Source organism: Dama dama, chromosome 11 (assembly GCF_033118175.1).
Source record: "Dama dama isolate Ldn47 chromosome 11, ASM3311817v1, whole genome shotgun sequence".
NCBI classification, from domain to species: Eukaryota; Metazoa; Chordata; class Mammalia; order Artiodactyla; family Cervidae; genus Dama; species Dama dama.
The window spans coordinates 10361606-10383889 of record NC_083691.1 but is presented as its reverse complement, the minus strand read 5'-3'; the positions used below and the strand labels follow the sequence as shown (position 1 = coordinate 10383889).

At 40.7% G+C, this 22284-nt stretch overlaps 1 protein-coding gene across 9 annotated transcripts in view; it reads right to left on the bottom strand.

The window, feature by feature from the left end:
• MAPKAP1 (MAPK associated protein 1) overlaps positions 1–22284 on the bottom strand; it is a 228496-nt gene that overhangs the window by 95977 nt on the left and 110235 nt on the right. For all 9 annotated transcript variants that reach the window (XM_061154649.1, XM_061154651.1, XM_061154648.1 and 6 more), the window contains one exon: positions 10146–10322. In XM_061154649.1, coding sequence (XP_061010632.1) covers positions 10146–10322 — 177 coding nt within the window. The remainder of the gene's footprint in view (positions 1–10145; positions 10323–22284) is intronic.

Sequence of the window (22284 nt, the reverse complement as noted above, 5' to 3'; positions counted from 1 at the left end):
GTGGGGGACAGAGAAGAGGCAGGGGCACAGGTCTTTATCCGAGAACCTCAGATTCTGCTTATAGGGGCAGAGCTGCAATCAGAACCCAAGTTGGAAGGCAACATACTGGAGACGAAAACACATGGGCTGGGAGTTCAATACCCTTTGGTTCAAATCCTGGCTCCATCGCTAACTGAAATTTCTTCCTAACACGTGGGAACCTCAGCTGTGTCCAGGAAATGAGGCCACATGCCTACAGAATTGTCAGAAGGATGAAACAGACAACAAATGCAGAGCACCTGGAACCAAGGCTGGCAAAAAGCAGGAGTTTATAGTGTTCTTTCTCGCGTGTTCCCCTCGTCCCAAGTCTTCACCCCAAGAGAAGAGGCCCCAGTCAGCCCGTCTCCCCTAAACCCCCAGCAGACAATGCTTATTTGGGGAGATGGATCTCAACCCTCATAACAGATAACACAGGTTCATTACAATGTGCAATCTGCTGGGCACGGTGGCAGCACTGGGATCTCATCAGTACAGCGCTTCCGGCTCAGGCATCGAAATCCCCCGAAGCTCAAAGAAGGGCACCCCGGGCTCTGGTTTCAAGGTTTTCCTTTTTGAGAGAGTAAACTGGAGAAGTAGGCGTGTTCTACCTCAGCTTAACTCCACTTTGGATGGGGTTGGTGGAAGTCAAAAATCATGGTGACAAGGTGGAGAAATCCAGTGAGATTTATTAAGAGCATCTGGATCTGCAGACCCAGATAAGAGGTCTACAGCAATAATAGTAGCATCTACTACTTACTGAGCAAGTAATCCATGTTGGGTGCTGTGGTAGGCCTTTCAGATCTGTATTAACTTATTCTACCCTAAAATAAACACTATTGTTATATCCATTTTGCCAAAACTGAGGCTGGAGACATTAGGGAACATACTTGAGGTCAGTCATTTATTCAAGACACTATTTTGGATTCAGAGATCAACAATATGGTCCCTAACCCAAGTATTACTAACACAGTCCAGCAGGAGAGAAAGACAAAGAAGTAAAGAAAGAATTACAGTTCTGCATGATCAGCACAGAGATGAACGCAAGCTCAGAACGCTGCCAAAACACAGAGGCATTTAACCCAGCACACAGGGGTGGGGGTGCGTCAGAGGAGCTTCTCAGTGGAGATGTCTCAACACATAGCTGCTGTTCATCTCTACATCACACTGAAACAATGGTGGCGACACCAGAAGGCAGTTCTACGATAGAGCCTGCTTTGGAGTCCGAGCTCTGCCTTCCCTGGGTAAATGATATAATCTCCCTAACTTCTAGTTTTCTCATCTACAAAAAGAGGATAATTCTCAGACTACAACATTGTTTTCAGGGCTAAATACTGGGCTGGCCAAACATTCATTCAGGTTTTTCTGTAACAGCTTACTTCTAAATACTTCTAAAATAGTTAACATAATACTTCTCATAAAAAATACTTAATAAGCAATAGACAGTACAACTATTGGGCTTCCCAATAGCTAGTGGTAAAGAACCCGCCTGCCAACTCAGGAGATGTAAGAGACCTGGGTTCGATCCCTGGGACAGGAAGATCCCCTGGAGAAGGAAATGGCAACCGACTCCAGTACTCTTGCCTGGAAAATCCCATGGACAGAGGAGCCTAGAAGGCTACAGTCCATGGGGTTGCAAAGAGTTGGACATGACTGAAGTTAACTTAGGACACAAAATACCACTATCAGCTTTTCTTCATACAAAGAAGTGATATATATAATGATGAAAAGTGACAATAGTTGACATTTATTGAGTATAGATTTTGTTCATTTAATCCTCCCAGGAAAGGTGGGTGCTATCATCAGTCCCATTTAATAATGGAGGAAATTGAGGTCCGGCAAGACCGAGACATGTGCCTGGAGTTTCGCAGCTAACAAGTGGAGGCACCAGAACTTGAACCCAGGTTTGCCAGACCCCAAAGCCTGTGTTTTAAACCTCCCTATAGCCAAAGGGAGTTTGAGGAACTCAGGACAAAAAGAGACTTACAGGGAACATATCTTCCAGAATGGAACCACTGACCAGTCTATGGTGAAGGTCAACGTCCACTGTAACAAATTCAGTTTGACTGTAAATGTCCCAGCTCTCAGACTCAGCATGTGACCTACAAGACCCTTTTCTGAAAGCCCCTGGAGAAGGTCCTGGTTTCCTGAGCCACAGCCTCAGTTTGTGGAAGTGGGATAAGGCTGACAGGAGCAGTGCCCCCTCCTCTAGGCCTGACCAGTTCATAATCCTGATGAAGACGCAACCCTTTGGTTCCCAGCCTGCTTTGGTCCCAATTCCATGCATGTTCATTCTCGAGCGCTTCAAGGTAGAAAATGAAAATATATGAGCAGGAGAAAGCCCTGTAATAACTGCAGCATGCCCGCTTTAAAGCAAGTCCTCCGGGTATATTACTTTATCCATAAAGAGAGTTTACGCTAGTGTGAATGCCACATTTTGGTTCCCCTTGCACTGACAAAAATCTTTTTTTTAAAGATCAAAGTGTATGGTGTGCGTATGTGATGTTTGACATTGGACAAAGTACTCTTTTTCAAAACAGACATTTTCCAAAAACATAACTCACTAGACTAATGGGCAGTGAGAAGCCAAAATGACTGCCCCTCCGCCTTCTCCTTGTGTGTCTTTGCCAGAGTCCTTGGGACTTGCCAAATCCGGTCATGCCTGCTTAGCTTGCTCGACTGATTGTGCCAGAAAAGAAAATAAGACACAGATGTATTTGAGCTCTTTGAGATGCCAGTAAGAGAGACAGCTAATGGCTTCATTTCGACCCTCCCCTTCCAGCTGGGCACAGGTGGGGGATAATGAGGTCCCTCTCCCTAATCAAACTCAATTATTTACTACTCCATATAACCGCAAAGACATTCACATTCAGTTCAGAATATAAAACACACCGTGGGCTATTTCCAACCACTGCCACTGGGTATTTATAACAAACTCAAGTGGCTAACAGTTTGCCTTGGCAGGAGTTTAAGTGTGTAAAGTTTTGCAAACTGTTTCTGTTCAGATATGTCCTGCTGAAATGGGGTCCCAGGCGGGGGTCCACAACTGTCAGGTCAGTGAACTGCATAACATCTGAGAATGTATCCACCACGCAGTGCAGACAGGATCTGGAAATCAAACGCTTCGTTCTACCGCAACCTTCGGAGAAAGCATCACGGTTTTTTCAACAGCAAGACTGACACTGTATTAATAAACATTACAAGTCACTAGCCTGACATGTACATAGCAGCAGCTGACAGACTCCAACATAAGCTGAGGGGAGAACAGAGGAAATCAAAATGAGACATAGTAGCTAAACATGGCCAAAGCGGGTGGATCATGAGACAAATCACATTAATGTCAGAAACGTGAGTCCCAAACTTTTAAGATTCATAGCAACTGAAGCAACAATCTGGTATAATTTTTGGATACCAGAGTAACTTGATGGTTATCTAAAATATGGGCTCTTATTGTAGCAACAAAGCTATCCTGGCACCATTTCAACAGACAGACATTCCAGGGAGCAAAACATACATATTTAGCTTGTCTGACCTTTAAATTCTTAGAAGTATGTAATTAATGCTTTCCATCTTTATTACTTGTTCCAATATTCCTGTCACTTTAAACAGACACAAAGAAAAATCTTTTCTTTTCTCTAGACAGTCGCTGTTGCCAAAAAGGAAATCAAGTCAGATTTACAAATACAAAATTAAACAGGCTACATATGTTACGTTTCCATACATGAGGACAATCTGGACAATGAAAATGTTTGCTAATACAACAGAATGAAAAGAAACAACACACAGTTGGTCCTCTACAACTCAAGCAAACAATAAATAACTAGGATAATTTACAGACATAATGTCAGGCCTGATTACAAAGAACACAGGCACCTTTTTTTAAAATTCCCTGCCCTATTTTAGCCCTGCCCCTTACCAAACTGTCTGACCTTGGGTAACTACTTGTCTCTGATCCTCAGCTTATAAAGGTGAGCTGCTTATAAGGAATAAATGAGATAACAAGCTATGAGGGGCACCAAACTGAGTGTACAAAAATGCCCCCCCCCCCATCCCCATCACCTCCCCTCCAGACTATCAAGGCAATATCACATAAGAGCAGGTAAGTTTTCAAACTAATGATATCTTTTTGTAAAGGTCTGGTCACTTGGGGTATACTGTAAAGAAAGTATACTAAAACCACCGAGACCCTTTTTGAAAGCCCTCATACAGAAAGAACAATGAATCTAGGGCATACCTCCTGAAAAAGCAGCTAACATTTTTCTCCTTATGCAGACAAGAGAAGCCACAGCCATCTTTGGGAGCCCTCTAGGCCACATCGCCCAGGGCAGCCCAGCTTCTGGTACAAGGCCCTCCAACGCTGAGCCAGTAGTCCATTTCCCAAACAGCAAAATCCTAACTGAATTCTATATGCTCTGCAGCTTTTGGTTAAAACAGCCCCTTTCCCATATCCAACTGATATATTAAACACTGCAAGTAAAACACATATGAAAGTGAAAATGTTAGTCACTCAGTCGTATCCTACTCTTTGCAACCCCATGGACTGTATCCCACCAGGCTCCTCTGTCCATGGAATTCTCCAGGCAAGAATACTGGAGTGGGTTGCCATTCTCTTCTCCAAGGGATCTTCCCGGCTCAGGGATTGAACCCAGGTCTCCTGCATTACAGACAGATTCTTTACCAAGTGAGCTATCAGAGAAGCCCAAGTAAAATACATATATAGGCAGGGCAATTTAATTAATTGACTTCTGATTTAGGAGGATTCTGCTTTATTGCTTTTGATTTTTCTTTTCTTAAAGCTCTTCTTCCCCACCTCAGAGTAGGATGCCAGTGTGAAATAATAATGTCAACAAAGGTAACGCAATGACACCACACACATTGCTTTTGCCATCGCCATTTTTTAAACTCAATTCAGTGTCACAAATTCTGATGGAATTAGCCTATGCTGGGGGCTAACTGCACTTCCCTGGTGGCTCAGGTGGTAAAGAATCTGCCTGAAATGCAGGAGATCTGGGTTTGATCCCTGGGTCAGGAAGATCCCCAAGAGAGGGGAATGGTAACCCACTCCAGTGTTCTTGCCTGGAGAATCCCATGAACAGAGGAGCCTGGCGGGCTACAGTCCATGGGGTCACAAAAAGTCGGACACAACTGAGCAACTGACACTTTGACTTTTGGAGGATGAGAAGAGATGGACAATGTGAGTTCCTCCCCTGTCCACCCCTCATCTGACCTGTCCAACAGCATAGCAGACCTTGGCTTGGTCATTGCTGGTAAGGAGCACTTCTTTGGATGTTGAAAATCAGCTGAGATCTAGCCCTTAACTATTAGGCGTCACTTCACCCAGCTCTCTGTCCCCTACTTCTCCCTTCCCATACTCCTGACAGTCAACTTCAGTGCTTAGGCTCAGAGAAGCTAGCTGTCAGCAAGTTAGGGACTCCTGTTTATATATATATTGGCTTTGTACAAAATCAATCAAGAACAATGGATACCTTAGAAATCCGCTTGCTGATCTGGTAAAGGAGGCAGTGTTCACTAAGGTTCCTAATTTGTACTTCGTTAAGAGTAATCCATTCTCCTTCCCCTAATGACAACTCTATTTCCAGGGGCTTCCTGGGGCCCAAGGGTCTGGGAGGAAAAGACCAGTGTAGCCTCAATTCAGTAAGAACACCCACCTCCACACTCTTTTTCACAGAACACTTTTCCAATTAGGGATTTATTTAAGTTAACTAGCTCCTCTTTTTAAATGTAAATCATTATATAATATAATAAGTCCTTATCCTTGCATGATGGAACAAGGAGAAATTTGAAATTCTCTCTTTTAAGAAGAAACATATTTTCTAATTTTTCTGTACTGGACATGAATTAATTGTGTAATAAAAAATAACCCGAAGAAAAGTTACACCCCATGCCCACCTTAGGGTGAATTATTCAGACTGACAAATCTCTGATAAAAACAACAAATCATAACCATGTAGTATTTCCTACATACCAGGGCCTGAGCTAGTTTTCTGACAGCAGTACTTCCTCCCTGAGGTTCAAGGGCCCCCAAGGTCAACAGATGCATTCGCAGGCTCTCTTGAGTTTCAGAATTTAAAAATTGTGCTTTTAGCTCAATGAAAATCATGCATGTATGATTTTCACTGAAAAGCAAAAAGTTATACAGATGGATGTATACAGTGACTTAAACAGCAGAGAGAGAAAGATACAGGCTACTCCCAGTTTTCCAGGCTTCCCAGTCTCTATCCAGCTGGGGGAGCCTTGAGTCATTGCTTGGAAGAGAAATGCCTGGAAGAGCCCCTTAACCTTCATTAGAGAGAGGTGAACCAGAAATAAGGGAATGTTCCTGACCCAGGGATCGAACCCATGTCTCTTACATCACCTCCACTGGCAGGTGGGTTCTTTACCACTAGTACCACCCGGGAAGCCAAAACATACCAAGCCAGAGTCAACCAATCAAGCCCACATCCACTCATCTATGTATCTGTCTATGGTTACTTTCACACTACTACAGCAGAACTGCGTAACAGAGACTGTATGGCCTGCAAGCCTAAAATATTTACCATCTCATCCTTTAGTTTGCCAACATGTGGGGTAAGCTGGTAAGATTTGGGAGACTGTATGTTCCAGCAGCTAGTTATTTAACATCAATAATAGAGGCAGAAAGGCTAAATGGCAGTGCAAGCTGCATGCAAAAACTGTTAGAATACAGAAAGTGATGGGGGACGTGTACACAGCTCTTTATGGACCAGACTTGCTGATCTCTGAAGAATTCATGTTCTGTGTGTACAAGTCTCATTGCGCACAGGATCAGTCAGGCAGAGAGCCCATCTACAGAAACACTAATTAACAACAGCAGAAAGTAAGATGATGCATCACCCTGGTTCACCCAGGATGGAATATGGAGCTCTTGGGCTTAGGACTTCAAATTTTAAAACAGGGAAAGTCAGCTCTTTGGTGGTTAGGATTCTAGGCTTTCACTACCATGGCCCAGGTTCAATCCCTGGTTGGGGAACTGAGGTCTCACAAGATACATGGCATGGCCGAAATAAATAAATAAAACAAAACAGGGGAGTCCTGAGCAGGACTGGCATAAGCTGGGTATCCTAGCAGAAATGTTCTTTATTTTTCCATTAAAAAGTATTTAAAATTGGGGAGGTGTGCACTGTAAGTCAACTGACCCATTAAAATAATGGACTAATATCTAAAAATACGTTCATTGCTTAAAAGGACAAATAATAATATGATAACCTGATGTTTCTTATGAAAATCAAAAATTCAAGTTGACAAGTAAAACATTTAACACCTGTTAAACCCAACATCAGTGATTTAATTTCAACAAAACATCATCTGTTGCATTAATGTTGTTAATTTGTATTTTATTAATGCTATAGTTTTATTTGCATTTAATTTATAATTTTGTTTCGGTTGCAAAAAGATATGGAATTTGTGACTAGCATTTTACATCTGTATGTGTTTAAGTAACATTATAATAAAACAACTTTGGGCAAACACTGAAGTTTCAGGAGAATTAATTTTCCCTTTTAAAGTGCTTGTTTTAGAAAGGACTTTCAGATCAAAAGACTACTATGATCATATGTTAGTATTTATGTAGCAGAAATTGTGCGCTAATGAGAATAATGCTTCTAGTGACTTATTAATAAACAACAGAATTCCAAGCAGAAGCTACTGCTACTGAAATTCCACTACATATATCTTTAAAAAAAAAAAAAGATCCTAATGACATCTTAGGGCTTCCCAGGTGGCGCTAGTGGTAAGGAAGCCTCTTGTCAATGCAGGAGATGCAAGAGATGTGGGTTTCATTCCTGGGTGGGCAAGAGCCCCTAGAGCAGGAAATGGCGACCCGCTCCAGTGCTCCTGCCTGGAGAACCCCATGGACAGAGGAGCCTGGTGGGCTGCAGTCCACGGGGCTGCAAAGAGTTGGACGCGGCTGAGCATGCACACATCACATTTTGTGATGCTAAGACTGAAAAGATGGTTTTACAAACTTTATTGGTAGCACTATAATGGATACATCTTCAGAAGGCTACGTATGTCAATACAAAGTGAGAATCTGAAGATGTTTTTTACTTTGACCAATAATCCTACTCAGAGGGAACTTTCCTAAGGAAGTTATTCAACAGAAACAAAAGGGATATAGATAAGGACTATCTTTAAAGAGTTACTTATTAAAACCAAATCAAGGAAACAATCTAAACACCCTGTGACAGGCATCTATTTCATCTCATACATTTTTCTGTTGTATTGCTCATCACATTTGAATGGTTTGTTTGACAACTGTCACCCCATTAGACAGAAAGCTCCATGAGAATAAGGGGCTGTCTCTTTGATTTTTTTCCCCTGAAAAATCAAAGTACTACTTTACTAAGTGAGTTATTTTATACAATATGAACATCAATATAATTACAATTGTGAAAACAATTTTTTATAACAAGGATGGACTGATTTTCAGATTTCCAAACCACAGTCAACTGTACATTTACACAGAATTGCCTTTGCATGAAGCCCAAAAAGGAACAGCATAAAAATGAGTGTTTCTGTAGCCCCTTAATTTTTGCTGATCAACAGTTAGAAAAGCAGCTGCAGGTTTTTATCAAAGGTCTGAGACATTACATAATAAATGTAGATTGCAGGAATTAACAGATATCAAAATATTTGGAATATAATATTAAGTAAAAATAACACAATATGTATGCTAGAACTCAAAGTGTAATATATATATACATGGAAATGATTATACAAAAATGAAAATAATTATACTGGGATGGAGGAATCATTGGATAACTTTTAAACTACTTTAAATATTCTTTAAAGTTGTTGTTTTAGTCCCTCCAAAATGTAAAAAGAAGGAAAAAATCTTTGCTGCTATATACACCAAACATGACTTCATGGTAGGGATGAAATGACGAGGAGGAGCTACCCCCGAGTCACTCCCAGGTACTCAGGTTTCTTTCTTTGCTCAAGGGTAGAAACATCCAAAATACTCATATATCCTAGGTAGCATAATCCTATTTTTAGTAAAAAATCTGAAACAAAGGCAATATGCTTTTAAAAGACAGGGGAAAGCCCTCTAAAGGGATCCCTCTTCTCGACAGTGCATTTGCTGGTTACGAACAGCAGGGGGTGCCAGAGGGACCGCTACTGTCCCCAGGAGATGGCCAGGAGGGGCAATGTCACGGCCTCCGTTAGAAAAGCTTAAACTGAGAAGACAATGCAGGCTTTCCCCTAACAACCAGGACCTATGTATAAGACTCAGGTGCTCTACAGACATGAGTGGACAAAAATCACATTTTTATTTTAACTAACTTCTGATATTTAGCATTTCCTGGAATTATGAAGGTGGTCAACAAATCACAGTTCTATGAGCAGTACTGGTGACTCTGTCATGAACAGAAACAGCGTCATTACAGCTGTGGCAGATGCCTCAAGTACCATTTATACTTATTACTACCTTGAAACAAGAGACCTCAGGAGTTACTGTTAGACCTGCCTCTGGATCTTGTCATTTAATGTATTGATAAAGCTAGCACATATATCACAAATTTGTTTAATAATTTGATAACTATTTAAATATAATTGGATTTTCTTGTACTCTGTGAATATTATTCTCTGCATTTACAAACACTTTTCTGAGAAGGGCTTCTGTAGGCTTTAGCAGACTACCAAAGGCACAGACCAGGTTAAGAACCTCTGCTCAGTCTAAAGGAAGGCAACTAAGAAGAAAATAAAATTTGATTTGAACAAAATTGGAGAGAAAAAGAAATATTTTAAGTCACAAAAGAGAAGTGATTGCAACACACATTTTCAATTTGGATTCCTTGATGAGAAAGAGGAAAACATCAAATTTTTCCTTCATAAGGTCCGAAGTGCCCCAATATTTCCAGAGGCTTGGTACATAAACACAACTTTTGAGACAGACTTAATACAATTTACCCCAGGTGCAATGGCCTGGAATAAGATGCAAATGTTGTCCCCATCTCTCCAGAAGTCATCATTTCATGTTCACTCTCCAGATACAAAATATCATTCATCTGATAAGAAAATCAAAATCAAATCCAAAACCCTAAAAGGCAGAGAGGTAAGATACTGAGATAAGTAACAGTGTCAATACTCACATTCGAACAAAGAGTGACTCTTTGGATGTCAGACCGGGAGATGAATACTTTTCAACCAGGGCCAAAGTACTGAAGCCAAACTTATGAATGGGCTCGTTGGAATCCAGTGGGGGAAAGTCTGTGTCAACCTCCCCGTCATCCTCGGCAATATGCAGGCAGTAGGCACTGACATTGTCACTGTAGGGAAATCAAAGAGGTAAGTGAACACCAGGGTACAGGAGGGATGCAGAGACCAGAGGTGTGGTGCACGGCAAGCCAGCCCGGACACCGCTGCTCCTCACCCTGAAGCCTGGGTGCAGTGAGATCTCCCAAACCCTGCTCCCTCCGATAAAGAGAAAACACACACACAGCAGTGCGAAGGGGGAGAGACACAGTGTGAAATGAGGATGTTAACACTGTTCTATTCTTCCAGTGACTATTTACGGAGCATCTGTTATATGTAAGACATGGGACTTAATGCCTTAGATCAAAGACGAGATTTGAGTATAGACCCTCAAAAGAAGTTTAGTGAATAGCAGCAGGGGGAAGGAAGTACTACATTAGCTATAAGTGTAAATAAAATAAATATCATAAAAGAGAGACAAAACTATAAAGGAGGAAAAATTATTTGAAGGGAGTCACAGACCTCTGATTTATGTTCAGGATTAAGAAAATATCTGTGCTCTAGCTCAGAAGAAGTGCTCAGGGTAACCAAGACAGTCTTTACTGTTCTCCTTTTTCCGAAGAATATCGGGCTCTCTTGATAGATCTGATTCTAAACACCAAGGACACTTAACGCAGTAAAAGCAAATGACCCAATTTATCCTGATGTAGATAACTAAGCTTCTCAAAGATAAACACTTTTGGACTTGTCTCACTTCCCTAGAACGTCCAGTCAGTACTCCCAGACTCCAGCTCTGCCCAGTTTAGAATTGACACTTCTCCTTTGAGGAAAATAAAAAGTCAATTTGCTGAAAAAGAGTGGGAAACTGCACCAACATAAAGAAAATTTAACACTGAAATAACTAAAATGCTTGAAGATACCCTGCACCAAAGTTCAATCGTGAAACTGCAGATCTGCTAGCACTGAGAGTTTGAACCTAATAGTTCACAAGGAGGTAGGATTCTAAATTCTATGGCTTAAATTTGGAGTTTAAATGATATGATTGATGCTTAAATTAATTAATTGCAAAGTGTATGCTAATTGTTTAATTGGTTGCTTGATCTATATAGATCATTTTTTGAATTAAATGAGTTGATTTACAAAGTTTATTGATTGGATGTGACAATGAATTATTTCACTGACTACCTGATTTGCAATTTTCCCAATTAATGCACAAATCTTTAGCTGCAACTCTGCTTATTGAGAGAGAGCCTACTTCAGGTAATCTATACTCAGTCTGTCATGACTAAGAGATATTTATTATATAAAACAGGTAATAAGGACAGATTAAAATTAATGGGAACTGTAAATTTACTAAATGGATGGATAACAAGAAAGTAATCTGGCTATGTTTGTCACTATAAATTTCATGTGTTTGCAATGCTGTTAAAATTTTTTTAAATTCATCTCTGAATGGTATGGGAAACTTACCAATCTTTGCAAAAGGTTACCACCTTCAACACAAAACACTTGCAGAAGCAGAAGAAAGCCCTTCAGATGAGGAAAATATCATAGGATAATAGCTAAGGGCTTTGTGTCCAAAGAGACTTGAATTCAAACTGAAGCCGCACTGCTCGTGGGCTATGTGAGTTCAGAGAATAAGCTTCATCTCCTTCACATCCCACTTCTACAAAAACGGTACAATTACCCAGAGGTGGCTGTGAAGTTTTGATGAGATGATATATGTAGTGCCTAGCATATAACAGAGGTAGAAAAATAAATGGTAGTAATGATAATAAAGTCAGATGGAAAATAACTTCAACGGTTAGGTCAACCCTTGAAGACAAATCGTGGATGCATACTAGAGCAACGAAGCAACAATGAAACTGGGAGACATGTTCTACGTGCCAATTGGAGTGAAGGTGTCCGCTGTGCTCTAGCCTTGGGGCCCACTGAGTCTCCGGGAGTTTATGAACAGGGAAGACACTGATGAAGCAAGAGATGGACAGCACAGATTATTTACTGCTGTGCAAATCATCCTGAGGAATGTCTGTGCGTCCCTAGCACCACAGAGGTTTCAAGGGCAAATAATAAGTCTATTGATCAAAGCGGAAAGCCAAACATTGGTATCAGAAGAATTCTGCTTTGATTGTCATGGGACGCCCCCAAATCCCCTCCAAACAAACTCGGCAAATGTCACAGGCTAAGCTCTGAGAGCCAAAAGACTCACTGCGCCAAGTGCTCTTCTCCCCCAGTTCTTGAATATAAAGTGTGACACCACGTGTTCATTCAAAAAGCAACTGAAGTGCCTAGGCTATGCTATAGTCTGTCCTGAGCACTGGGAACACAGCAAGGAAAAGAATGAATAGTTCACCCAATTATACAAATTAATGCAAGTCTTCTCTGGGTCATCAGCAAAGTTTAGTAGTAAACAGGGCTCCCCTACCAAACCCTTAACTGAACATATAAGGGGGGAAATGACTAAAATTCCATATGCTAGGCATGGATATTGGTTTCTCTGTGCCTGTATACAGGAATCATGAATAAAAGAAGCTACTGCGGTATACTCTGACTTCTAAAACTGCTCCAGGACTCCAAATTAGTACTGGTACAACAGCCACTGGTATCACGGGCTACATTCACCGAGTACTATGTGCCAGACACTGCACAGTGGTTTAGATACATGAGCTCACTCCACCTTCCCACCAACTGTGTGAGTTATTACTTCTATTTTACAAATGACAAAACTGAGGCTCAGTCAGGTTAAGTGGTTTGTTCAAGATTAAACAACAGGTAAGTGACAGAGCTGAGATTCAAACTCAGGCAGTCAAGAGCCCTCACTCCTGACTCCCACCTACCCCTCTGCCAACGCCACGGTGTGTCAAGATTTCCCAAGGTCCTTGTTCCTACAATCTTACAGAAATGCTACATACGCTAAAAAGGAAAAGAAAACCATGACACACATTTATAAAACATTAGAAGCTTAGAGAGATTTATTTCAACCTCCTCGCTTTTACAAATAGGAAATAGATGCCTATTTCAAAGAAGAATAAGGTGCCACGATCACCTAATTAAATGGTGGCAAAATCAGTTTCCAGAGAACTCAGGTCTCCCTACTTCTCTTTCATTACACTTTGAGCACTTCAGAATTTAGTGGCATTTTGAAGTGGGGAGAGAAAAAGAGAGGCAGCTTTAGGTCCCTGACTCAGAAACACGTATCTAGAGCTTCCAAGATGATGAAAATGGGGCACCTCTTCATGACAGTTTGGTGGAAGGAAGAGGGGTTTTTCAGTCAGATCCGGTTTTAACGCTAACACAAACAAGAACGAGCTATGTGGCCAAATCTGTCTGAGTTCCATTTTCTTACTCGTAACAGGCTTTCTTTGATTTCTTTAGGAGAATCATTTGGATCTCAAGTTATTCTCCCCTGTGTTCTTACAGAACTTGGCTGTTACTTCTGCATATAACTTACCATACTGCTCTTTTTCTTATTTATGCATCTATGTTCTCCTCAAGAGCAAGGATTCTATTGTCTTTGCATTCTCACTTAAGAGTAAAATGGCTGGCATTCAGAAGGTACTTAACAAATATTGGTTAAATGCAAGAATATACGAATGTGTAGACTGAATCACTCAACCCATGAAAAAAACATACTGGGTATTATTAATGATGTGTGTGTTAATGAGAAGAGGAGGGGTAATAAGCCTTTCTTTTTCTTGCTTGTCACACTGATATCTGTTAGCCAAATGGGGTTTTCAAGGCAATGCACATGTGTAGAGATTGCAATTCAAGACAAGGAAGAAGGCCTAGGAGAAAGAGAAAACGAAAGAGGCATTCTTACAGTTCATTAAGATGTGAGTACTGGCATCTCAGTTTTTTATGGAAAAAAAAAATAAGAAATTATTACAACTATATACAAATGTTCAATTACATACATATAAAAAGACTAGAAGAAAAGGGACCAAAATGTTTATAAAGATTATGTTAACATTCAAGCAACGAGCACTTTTTTCTAACTTTCTATACTTTCCAGATGGCCCACAATATATATGTGTGACTTTCATTTTCCTTTCTTGATAAAATCCTTGGAATTCTCCAGGCCAGAATACTGGAGTGGGTAGCCCTTCCCTTTTCCAGGGGATGTTCCCAACACAGGAATCGAACCGAGGTCTCCTGCGTTGCAGGCAGATTCTTTACCAGCTGAGCCACAAGGGAAGCCCTTCTTTATAAAATACTTAATTAAATTTTTAATAAGGGTAACACATTCTTACTATGGACAATTTAGAAATATGGAACAGGACAAAGAAGGCTGGGCAAACCTCTCACTCTACTACAAAGAGAAAAATCATTCATCCTAGAGACTCTGAGCATAGCCAGCCTGGTTCACACATGTGGTCATTTACTCTACCAGGTTTTGGAATTAAGGAGGAAATAACCACAATGACTGCAACAGGATCTGATAAAGATTAAACAACATAATTAATTGCACAGTGCCTGGCATGGAGAAAGATTCTCATTTTGCCAAAATTTCTTCTACCACTTTTAAGTTTCTGATTACACAGAAGATGAATTAACTATCAAGAGTCCTGTGTGTGTCACTACCAGAGGGAGAAGAATGATCAAAACACTCACAAATAAGTACAGGACAACTGGATCTACAAGAAGAGGCTTAATTTTAAGAGTTGGGTTGGCATGGTTAGAGCAGGTCCTTTGAGGTACCATTGAGTTTGAAAGAGGAATGAAAGTTTAAATAATGAATGGATGTAAAATGGAGCCTGCTATCAAAGAGAGATCCTTAGGGGGGAATATTTACCTCCAAAGCTTTAATGAATACAATTAACTGAATTTCACTTATTCATATCTTATCAAATAAAGCTAAATTTTTCAGTACAAAATTTTATCTCACTGAATTGTTGACCGACATTCACTTTATGTTCAACTGGCAGTATGGCTTTTATGAAGAGACAGAAGCCATAAGCCCATAAATAGATGGCATTTAGTTCATAAATGAAAATTCAGGAGCATTCCACGGAGTACCACAGATTTCTACCAAATGTAGAAATTCATTTCTTATCTTCAGAAAATGCAAAATACACTGAAGTATGATCATGAGACAGACTAATGTTTGCTCTTTTCAAATGAAAGATGAAATAATGCATGATTCTGAAATGTCTAGAATGCTCAATACATGAGCTTTGCTGTTCAGTTTGGTGAGAGTCAATATTAAGAGTATGTCAGGCATTAGCAAGAGAGAAAAAGATTCCGACGGTTGCAGCTCAGAAGTTCAGCTCTTTGAAGTCAGAAGTTCAGCTCTTTGAAGTCAGAGTTAAAGATTTTTAAGACTCCCAAGATTTCCTTTTTCCAAAACACATCCCCCATAAATGGAAAGTAAAACTCATAAATAACATCATAAGACTTGTCAAGCCACAGCAACCTCAGACGGGAACAGTTAAATCTAAATTCCCTGGTAAAGTTTTAGTGAGAAAATGCCCACTAATTTTTAAGCAGAAGCAAAACCTTCATATAGTTCTGCCTAGGCTCCTTCTGGGTCACTTTCTATTGCTGTGTCTTCAAGTCCCCTGACCACTACACACTTCCTCCTGCCACAGCATTGCTGCCAAACCGTTCCATCCGCCAAATGCCTCTGGCCTCACTTTCTGAGGGAGCTCCCCCACTCCCCCTACGCCCCTGGTTCCCAGGTGACGCTCTCACAGTGGCATTCCTTCCCTGCAGAGCACTTAGCTCAGCTTCTAAGCAAACATAATTTGGTTTAATTATTTGAATTATGTGCCCATTTCCTTCACTAGCTTGTGGAATTCATGGAAGAGAAACCATATCTTGTTCCACTCACCACTGTACACCCAGCAAAATGCCTGGTATATAGCAAACACTCAATAAATATTTACTGAATGCATGAATGAATACAAATGATAAGTGAAATGAGCCAGTTACAAAGTGCTATTACACTTGATAATTTCTTCTTCCCCATCAAACTGTAAATTTTTTGAGTGCAGCAACTACATTTCTCTTGTTCTCCATTTTATCCTTGATACCCAGGGTCTGGAACTCCATAAATATTTCCTGAATGAAGAAATGATGAGGGACTTAAGTCTTTGAGATTAAGCAGGGTATCAAGAGAACAGTGAGAAAGATGTTTCTAAGGAAATGGTAGAAGCAGAAGCTGTATGTCAAGAAGCTGCCAGTTAAAGAATGTGATGTGTTCGAATGTATGGGAGCATAGCTGGGGGTCAAAATAGGAAGGGCGCGTCAGGCCGTTATTATTTAGGTAAAGGGTTCTCTGTGATGACTCTAAGGAGTATAAATTAGAAGCAGCAATCAAGAAATGGGAGAAGAGTACACCATGGTGGGGATGCAGACAGAAAAAAAAAAGAAAGGGGGGAGGGACAGGGAGTATAAAGAACTCAAACTGCAAAGCTGTCAGAAAACATACAATAAATATAAAGTCAAATGTTCCTAGATACTTTGATAAGCCCATGAGGGCATCAGTGTATCACAGCATGGTACAATTATGTGAGCTATCAGAAAAGGACTAAAGTATGCTATTACTGCTGAATTAACACTAGGATTGGTTGCAGTACTAGCTGCTGGAGTTACAGTATTTAGCAACAACAGAAACAAACATTTACGGAGCAGTTGCCACGTATTTTCTCATTTTAATTTTATAACTACCCTGATAGGAAGTTCCTATCCTCATTTGACACACAGGAAAACTGGAATACACAGGCCGAAGTAATTTATCCGAGATCACCCTGATGGTCAGTGCCAGAATGCAAACCCAGACAGCGGCTCTGAATCCCATACTCCTGACCACTGTTACATACCGATTAAGAAGGCAGATGAAAATGTTATCACAGGTTAGAGAGTGTCTATGAAAAATGGCAAAAATAAAGAAACCTCAATACTGAATGAGATAAACCTCAGCTATCTACAAGGTCCACCAAGTGTCCTAAGGACGCCAGGTAGCTGAGTTTACACGAGAATAAGCTGAATCCACAGTGAAATCCGTTGTGTGGCTGGATCATGTGCTGGTACACGCTACAGGTACACTTCCCAAACCCGTGCTTAGTGAGCCCTTACAACGTGTGCGTGCCCCTACGCAGTCGTGTCAAACTCCGTGCGGCCCCACAGACTGCAGCCTGCCAGACTCCTCAGTCCACAGAATTTTCCAGGCAAGACTACTAGAGCGGGCTGCCATTTCCTCCTCCAGGGTAATCTTCCTGACCCACAGATCAAACCCACCTCTCTAGAGCTTTCTGCACTGGCAGTCGGATTCTTTACCTCTGAGTCACCGGGGAAGCCTCTTGGAATGTGGCTAGTCTGAATTGAGATGTGCTGTAAATAGCACATAAACACTAGATATTGAAAACGTGACCCTAAAAATAACAAAAACATCTCATTAATACTTTTATATCAATTACATATCGAAATGATAATTTTTTCTATAATGGCTTAAATAAACTATTTATGAAAATTAATTTCACTTCTTGGAAATGTTTAAAATATGTGATTACTAGAAAATTAAAATTGTAAATGTGGCTTACATTTGGAGCTTGTATTATAAATTTTTTTCATCTTTATTAAAATATAATTGACATGTAACACTGTGTAAGTTTAAGGTGTGGCTTTGACATTCTCACATGTTACCAAATGATTACTACCAAGTAGCATTAGCTAGTACCTCCATCATGGGCAGAACATTTGGTACTCTTAAAGACTTCTCAGAAAGAATGACTCCAGAAAGAATGAAAAATGAAATAACTCCAGAAAGAATGAAGAGACGGATTCACAGGGAAAACAACATCCAGTTGTGACTGGCGATGGAAATAAAGTCTGATGCTGTAAAGAACAATATTGCACAGGAACCTAAATGTTAGGTCCATGAATCAAGGTAAATTGGAGGTGGTCAAACAGGAGATGATAAGAGTGAACACAGACATTTTAGGAATCTAAAATGGACCAGAATGGACGAATTTAACTCAGATGACCATTATATCTACTACTGTGGGTAAGAATCCCTTAGAAGAAATGGAGTAACCCTCATGGTCAACAAAAGACTCCAAAATGCAGTACTTGGATGCAATCTCAAAAATGACAGAATGATCTCTATTTGTTTACAAGGCAAACCATTCAATATCACAGTAATTCAAGTCTATGCCCCAACCACGAATGCCAAAGAAGCTGAAGTTGAATGGCTCTATGGTGACCTACAAGACCTTCTAGAACTAACACCAAAAAAAGATGTCTTTTTCATCATAGGAGACTGGAATGCAAAGGTAGGAAGTCAAGAGATACCTGGAGTAACAGGCAAATTTGGTGTTAGAGCACAAATGAAGCTGGGCAAAGGCTCAGAGAGTCTTGCCAAAAGAATGCGCTGGTCATAGCAAACGCCCTCTTCCAACAACAAAAGAGATGACTCTACACAAGGACATCACCAGATGGTCAATTCCAAAATCAAGACTGATCATATTCCTTGCAGTCAAAGATGGAGAAGCTCTATACAGTCAGCAGAAACAATATCGGGAGCAGATTGTGGCTCAGATCATGAACTCCTTATTGCCAAATTCAGACTTCAAGAAAGTACAGAAAACCACTAGGCCATCCAGGTGTGACCTAAGTCAAATCGCTTAACGATTATACAGTAGAAGTAACAAACAGATTCAAGGGATTAGATCTGATAGACAGAGTGCCTGAAGAACTATGGACAGAGGTTTGTGACATTGTACAGGAGGCAGGGATCAAGACCATTCCCAAGATAAAGAAATGCAGAAAGGCAAAATATTTGTCTGAGGAGGCCTTACAAATAGCTGAGAAAAGAAGAGAAGCAAAAGGCAAAGGAGAAAAGGAAAGATGTAAAAGATGCTCAATGTCACTCATTATCAGAGAAATGCAAATCAAAACCACAATGAAGTACCATTACACGCCAGTCAGGATGGCTGCTATCCAAAGGTCTACAAGCAATGAATGCTGAAGAGGGTGTGGAGAAAAGGGAACCCTCTTACACTGTTGGTGGGAATGCAGACTAGTACAGCCACTATGGAAAACAGTGTGGAGATTTCTTAAAAAACTGGAAATAGAACTGCCATATGACCCAGCAATCCCACTTCTGGGCATACACACTGAGGAAACCAGATCTGGGGGAGACACGTGCACCCCAATGTTCATCGCAGCACTGTTTGTGATAGCCAGGACATGGAAGCAACCTAGATGCCCATCAGCAGACGAATGGATAAGGAAGCTGTGGTACATATACACCATGGAATATTACTCAGCTGTTAAAAAGAATTCATTTGAATCAGTTCTGGTGAGATGGATGAAACTGGAGCCCATTGTGCAGAGTGAAGTAAGCCAGAAAGATAAAGAACATTACAGCATACTAACACATATATATGGAATTTAGAAAGATGGTAATGATAACCCTATATGCAAAACAGAAAAAGAGACACAGAAGTACAGAACAGACTTTTGGACTCTGTGGGAGAAGGTGAGGGTGGGATGTTTCGAAAGAACAGCATGTATATTATCTATAGTGAAACAGATCACCAGCCCAGGTGGGATGCATGAGACAAGTGCTCGGGCCTGGTGCACTGGGAAGACCCAGAGGAACTGGGTGGAGAGGGAGGTGGGAGGGGGGATCGGGATGGGGAATACATGTAACTCCATGGCTGATTCATGTCAATGTATGACAAAACCCACTGAAATGCTGTGAAGTAATTAGCCTCCAACTAATAAAAAAAATAAATTAATTAAAAAAAAAAAAGATCTATCCATCTGAATGCAGAGTTCCAAAGCATAGTGAGAAGAGATAAGAAAGACTTCCTCAGTGATCAATGCAAAGAAATCGAGGAAAACAATAGAATGCACAAGACCAGAGATCTCTTCAAGAAAATTAGACCTACCAAGGGAATATTTCATGCAAAGATGGACATGATAAAGGACAGAAAGGATATGGACCTAACAGAAGCAGAAGATCTTAAGAAGAGGTGGCAAGAATACACAGAAGAACTATATAAAAATGATCTTAATGACCCAGATAACCATGATGGTGTGATCACTCACCTAGAGCCAGACATCCTAAAATGCAAAGCCAACTGTGCCTTAGGAAGCATCACTACGAAAGCTAGTGGAGGTGATGGAATTCCAGTTGAGCTATTTCAGATCCTAAAAGATGATGCTGTTAAAGTGCTACACTCAATATGCCAGCAAATTTGGAAAACTCAGCAGGGGTCATGGGACTGGAAAAGGTCAGTGTTCATTCCAATCCCAAAGAAAGGCAATGCCAAAGAATGCTCAAACTACCACACAATTGCATTCATCTCACACGCTAGCAAAGTAGTGCTCAAAATTCTCCAAGCCAGGCTTCAACAGTATGTAAACCAAGAGCTTCCAGATGTTCAAGCTGGATTTAGAAAAGGCAGAGGAACCAGAGATCAAATTGCCAACATCTGTTGGATCACTGAAAAAGCAAGAGAATTCCAGAAAAACATGTACTTCTGTTTTATTGACTATGCCAAAGCCTTTGACTGTGTGGATCACAACAAACTGGAAAATTCTTCAAGAGATGGGAATACCAGACCACCTGACCTGCCTCCTGAGGAATCTGTATGCAGGAAAAGAAGCAACAGTTAGAACCGGACATGGAACAATGGACTGGTTCCAAATTGGGAAAGGAGTATGGCAAGGCAGTATATCGTCACCCTGCTTATTTAAGTTACATGCAGAGCACATCATGTGAAATGCCGGGCTGGAGGAAGCACAAGCTGGAATCAAGACTGCCAGGAGAAATATCAATAACCTCAGATATGCAGGTGACACCACCCTTATGGGAGAAAGCAAAGAGGAACTAAGGAGCCTCTTGATGAAAGTGAAAGAGGAGAGGGGAAAAGCTGGCTTAAAACTCAACAATCAAAAAACAAAGATCATGGCATCAGGTCCCATCGCTTCAAGGCAAATAGATGGGGAAACAATGGCAAAAGTGACAGACTTTATTTTCTTGGGCTCCCAAATCACTGCAGATGGTGACTGCAGCCCTGAAATTAAAAGATGCTTGCTGCTTGGAAGAAAAGCCAAGGCAACATATTAAAAAGCAGAGATATTACTTTGCTGATAAATGTCCGTCTAGTCAAAGCTAGGTTTTTTCCAGTGGTCATGTACGGATGTGGAATTGGACCATAAAAAAAGCTGAGCGCCGAAGAATTGATGCTTTTGAACTGTGGTGTTGGAGAAGACTCTTGAGAGTCCCTTGGACTGCAAGAAGATCAAACCTGTCAATCCTGAAGGAAATCAGTCTTGAATATTCATTGGAAGGACTGATGCTGAAGCTGAAACTCCAATACTTTGGCCACCTGATGTGAAGAACTGATTCACTGGAAAAGACCCTGATGCTGGGAAAGACTGAAGGCAGGAGAAGGGGACGATATGGCTGGATGGAATCACTGACTCAATGGACATGAGTTTGAGCAAGCTCCAGGAGTTGGTGATAGACAGGGAAGCCTGGAGGTACTGCAGTCCATGGGGTCACAAAGAGTCGGACAGGACTGAGAGGCTGAACTGAACTGACACTTCTGAACTTCACTGTACTTTGATCCCAAGAACTTCCAACTGAAAGTTTATAACCTTTGACGAACATCTCTCCATTTCCCTCATTCCCTAGCCCCTGGAAACTACCATTCTAATCTCTGTTTCTATGAGTTCACTTTTCTAGATTCCACCTATAAGTGATATCACAGTATTTGTCTTTCTCCGTCTGACAGATCTCATTTAGTATCATGTCCTTGAGATCCATCTATATTGTTGAAAGTAGCAAGACTGCCTTCTTTCTCATGACTGAATAATATTCCACTGTGTGCATATATACACCACATCATCTTTATTCATTCATTCACAGATGAACTCTTAGGTTGTTTTCTTATCTTGGCTATAGTGAATAATGCTGCAATGAACTTGGCAGAGTAGGTATCTCTGAGATCCTGTTTGCATTTCCTATGGATATATACTCAGAAGTGGGATTGCTGGATCATACAGAAGTTCTATTTTTAA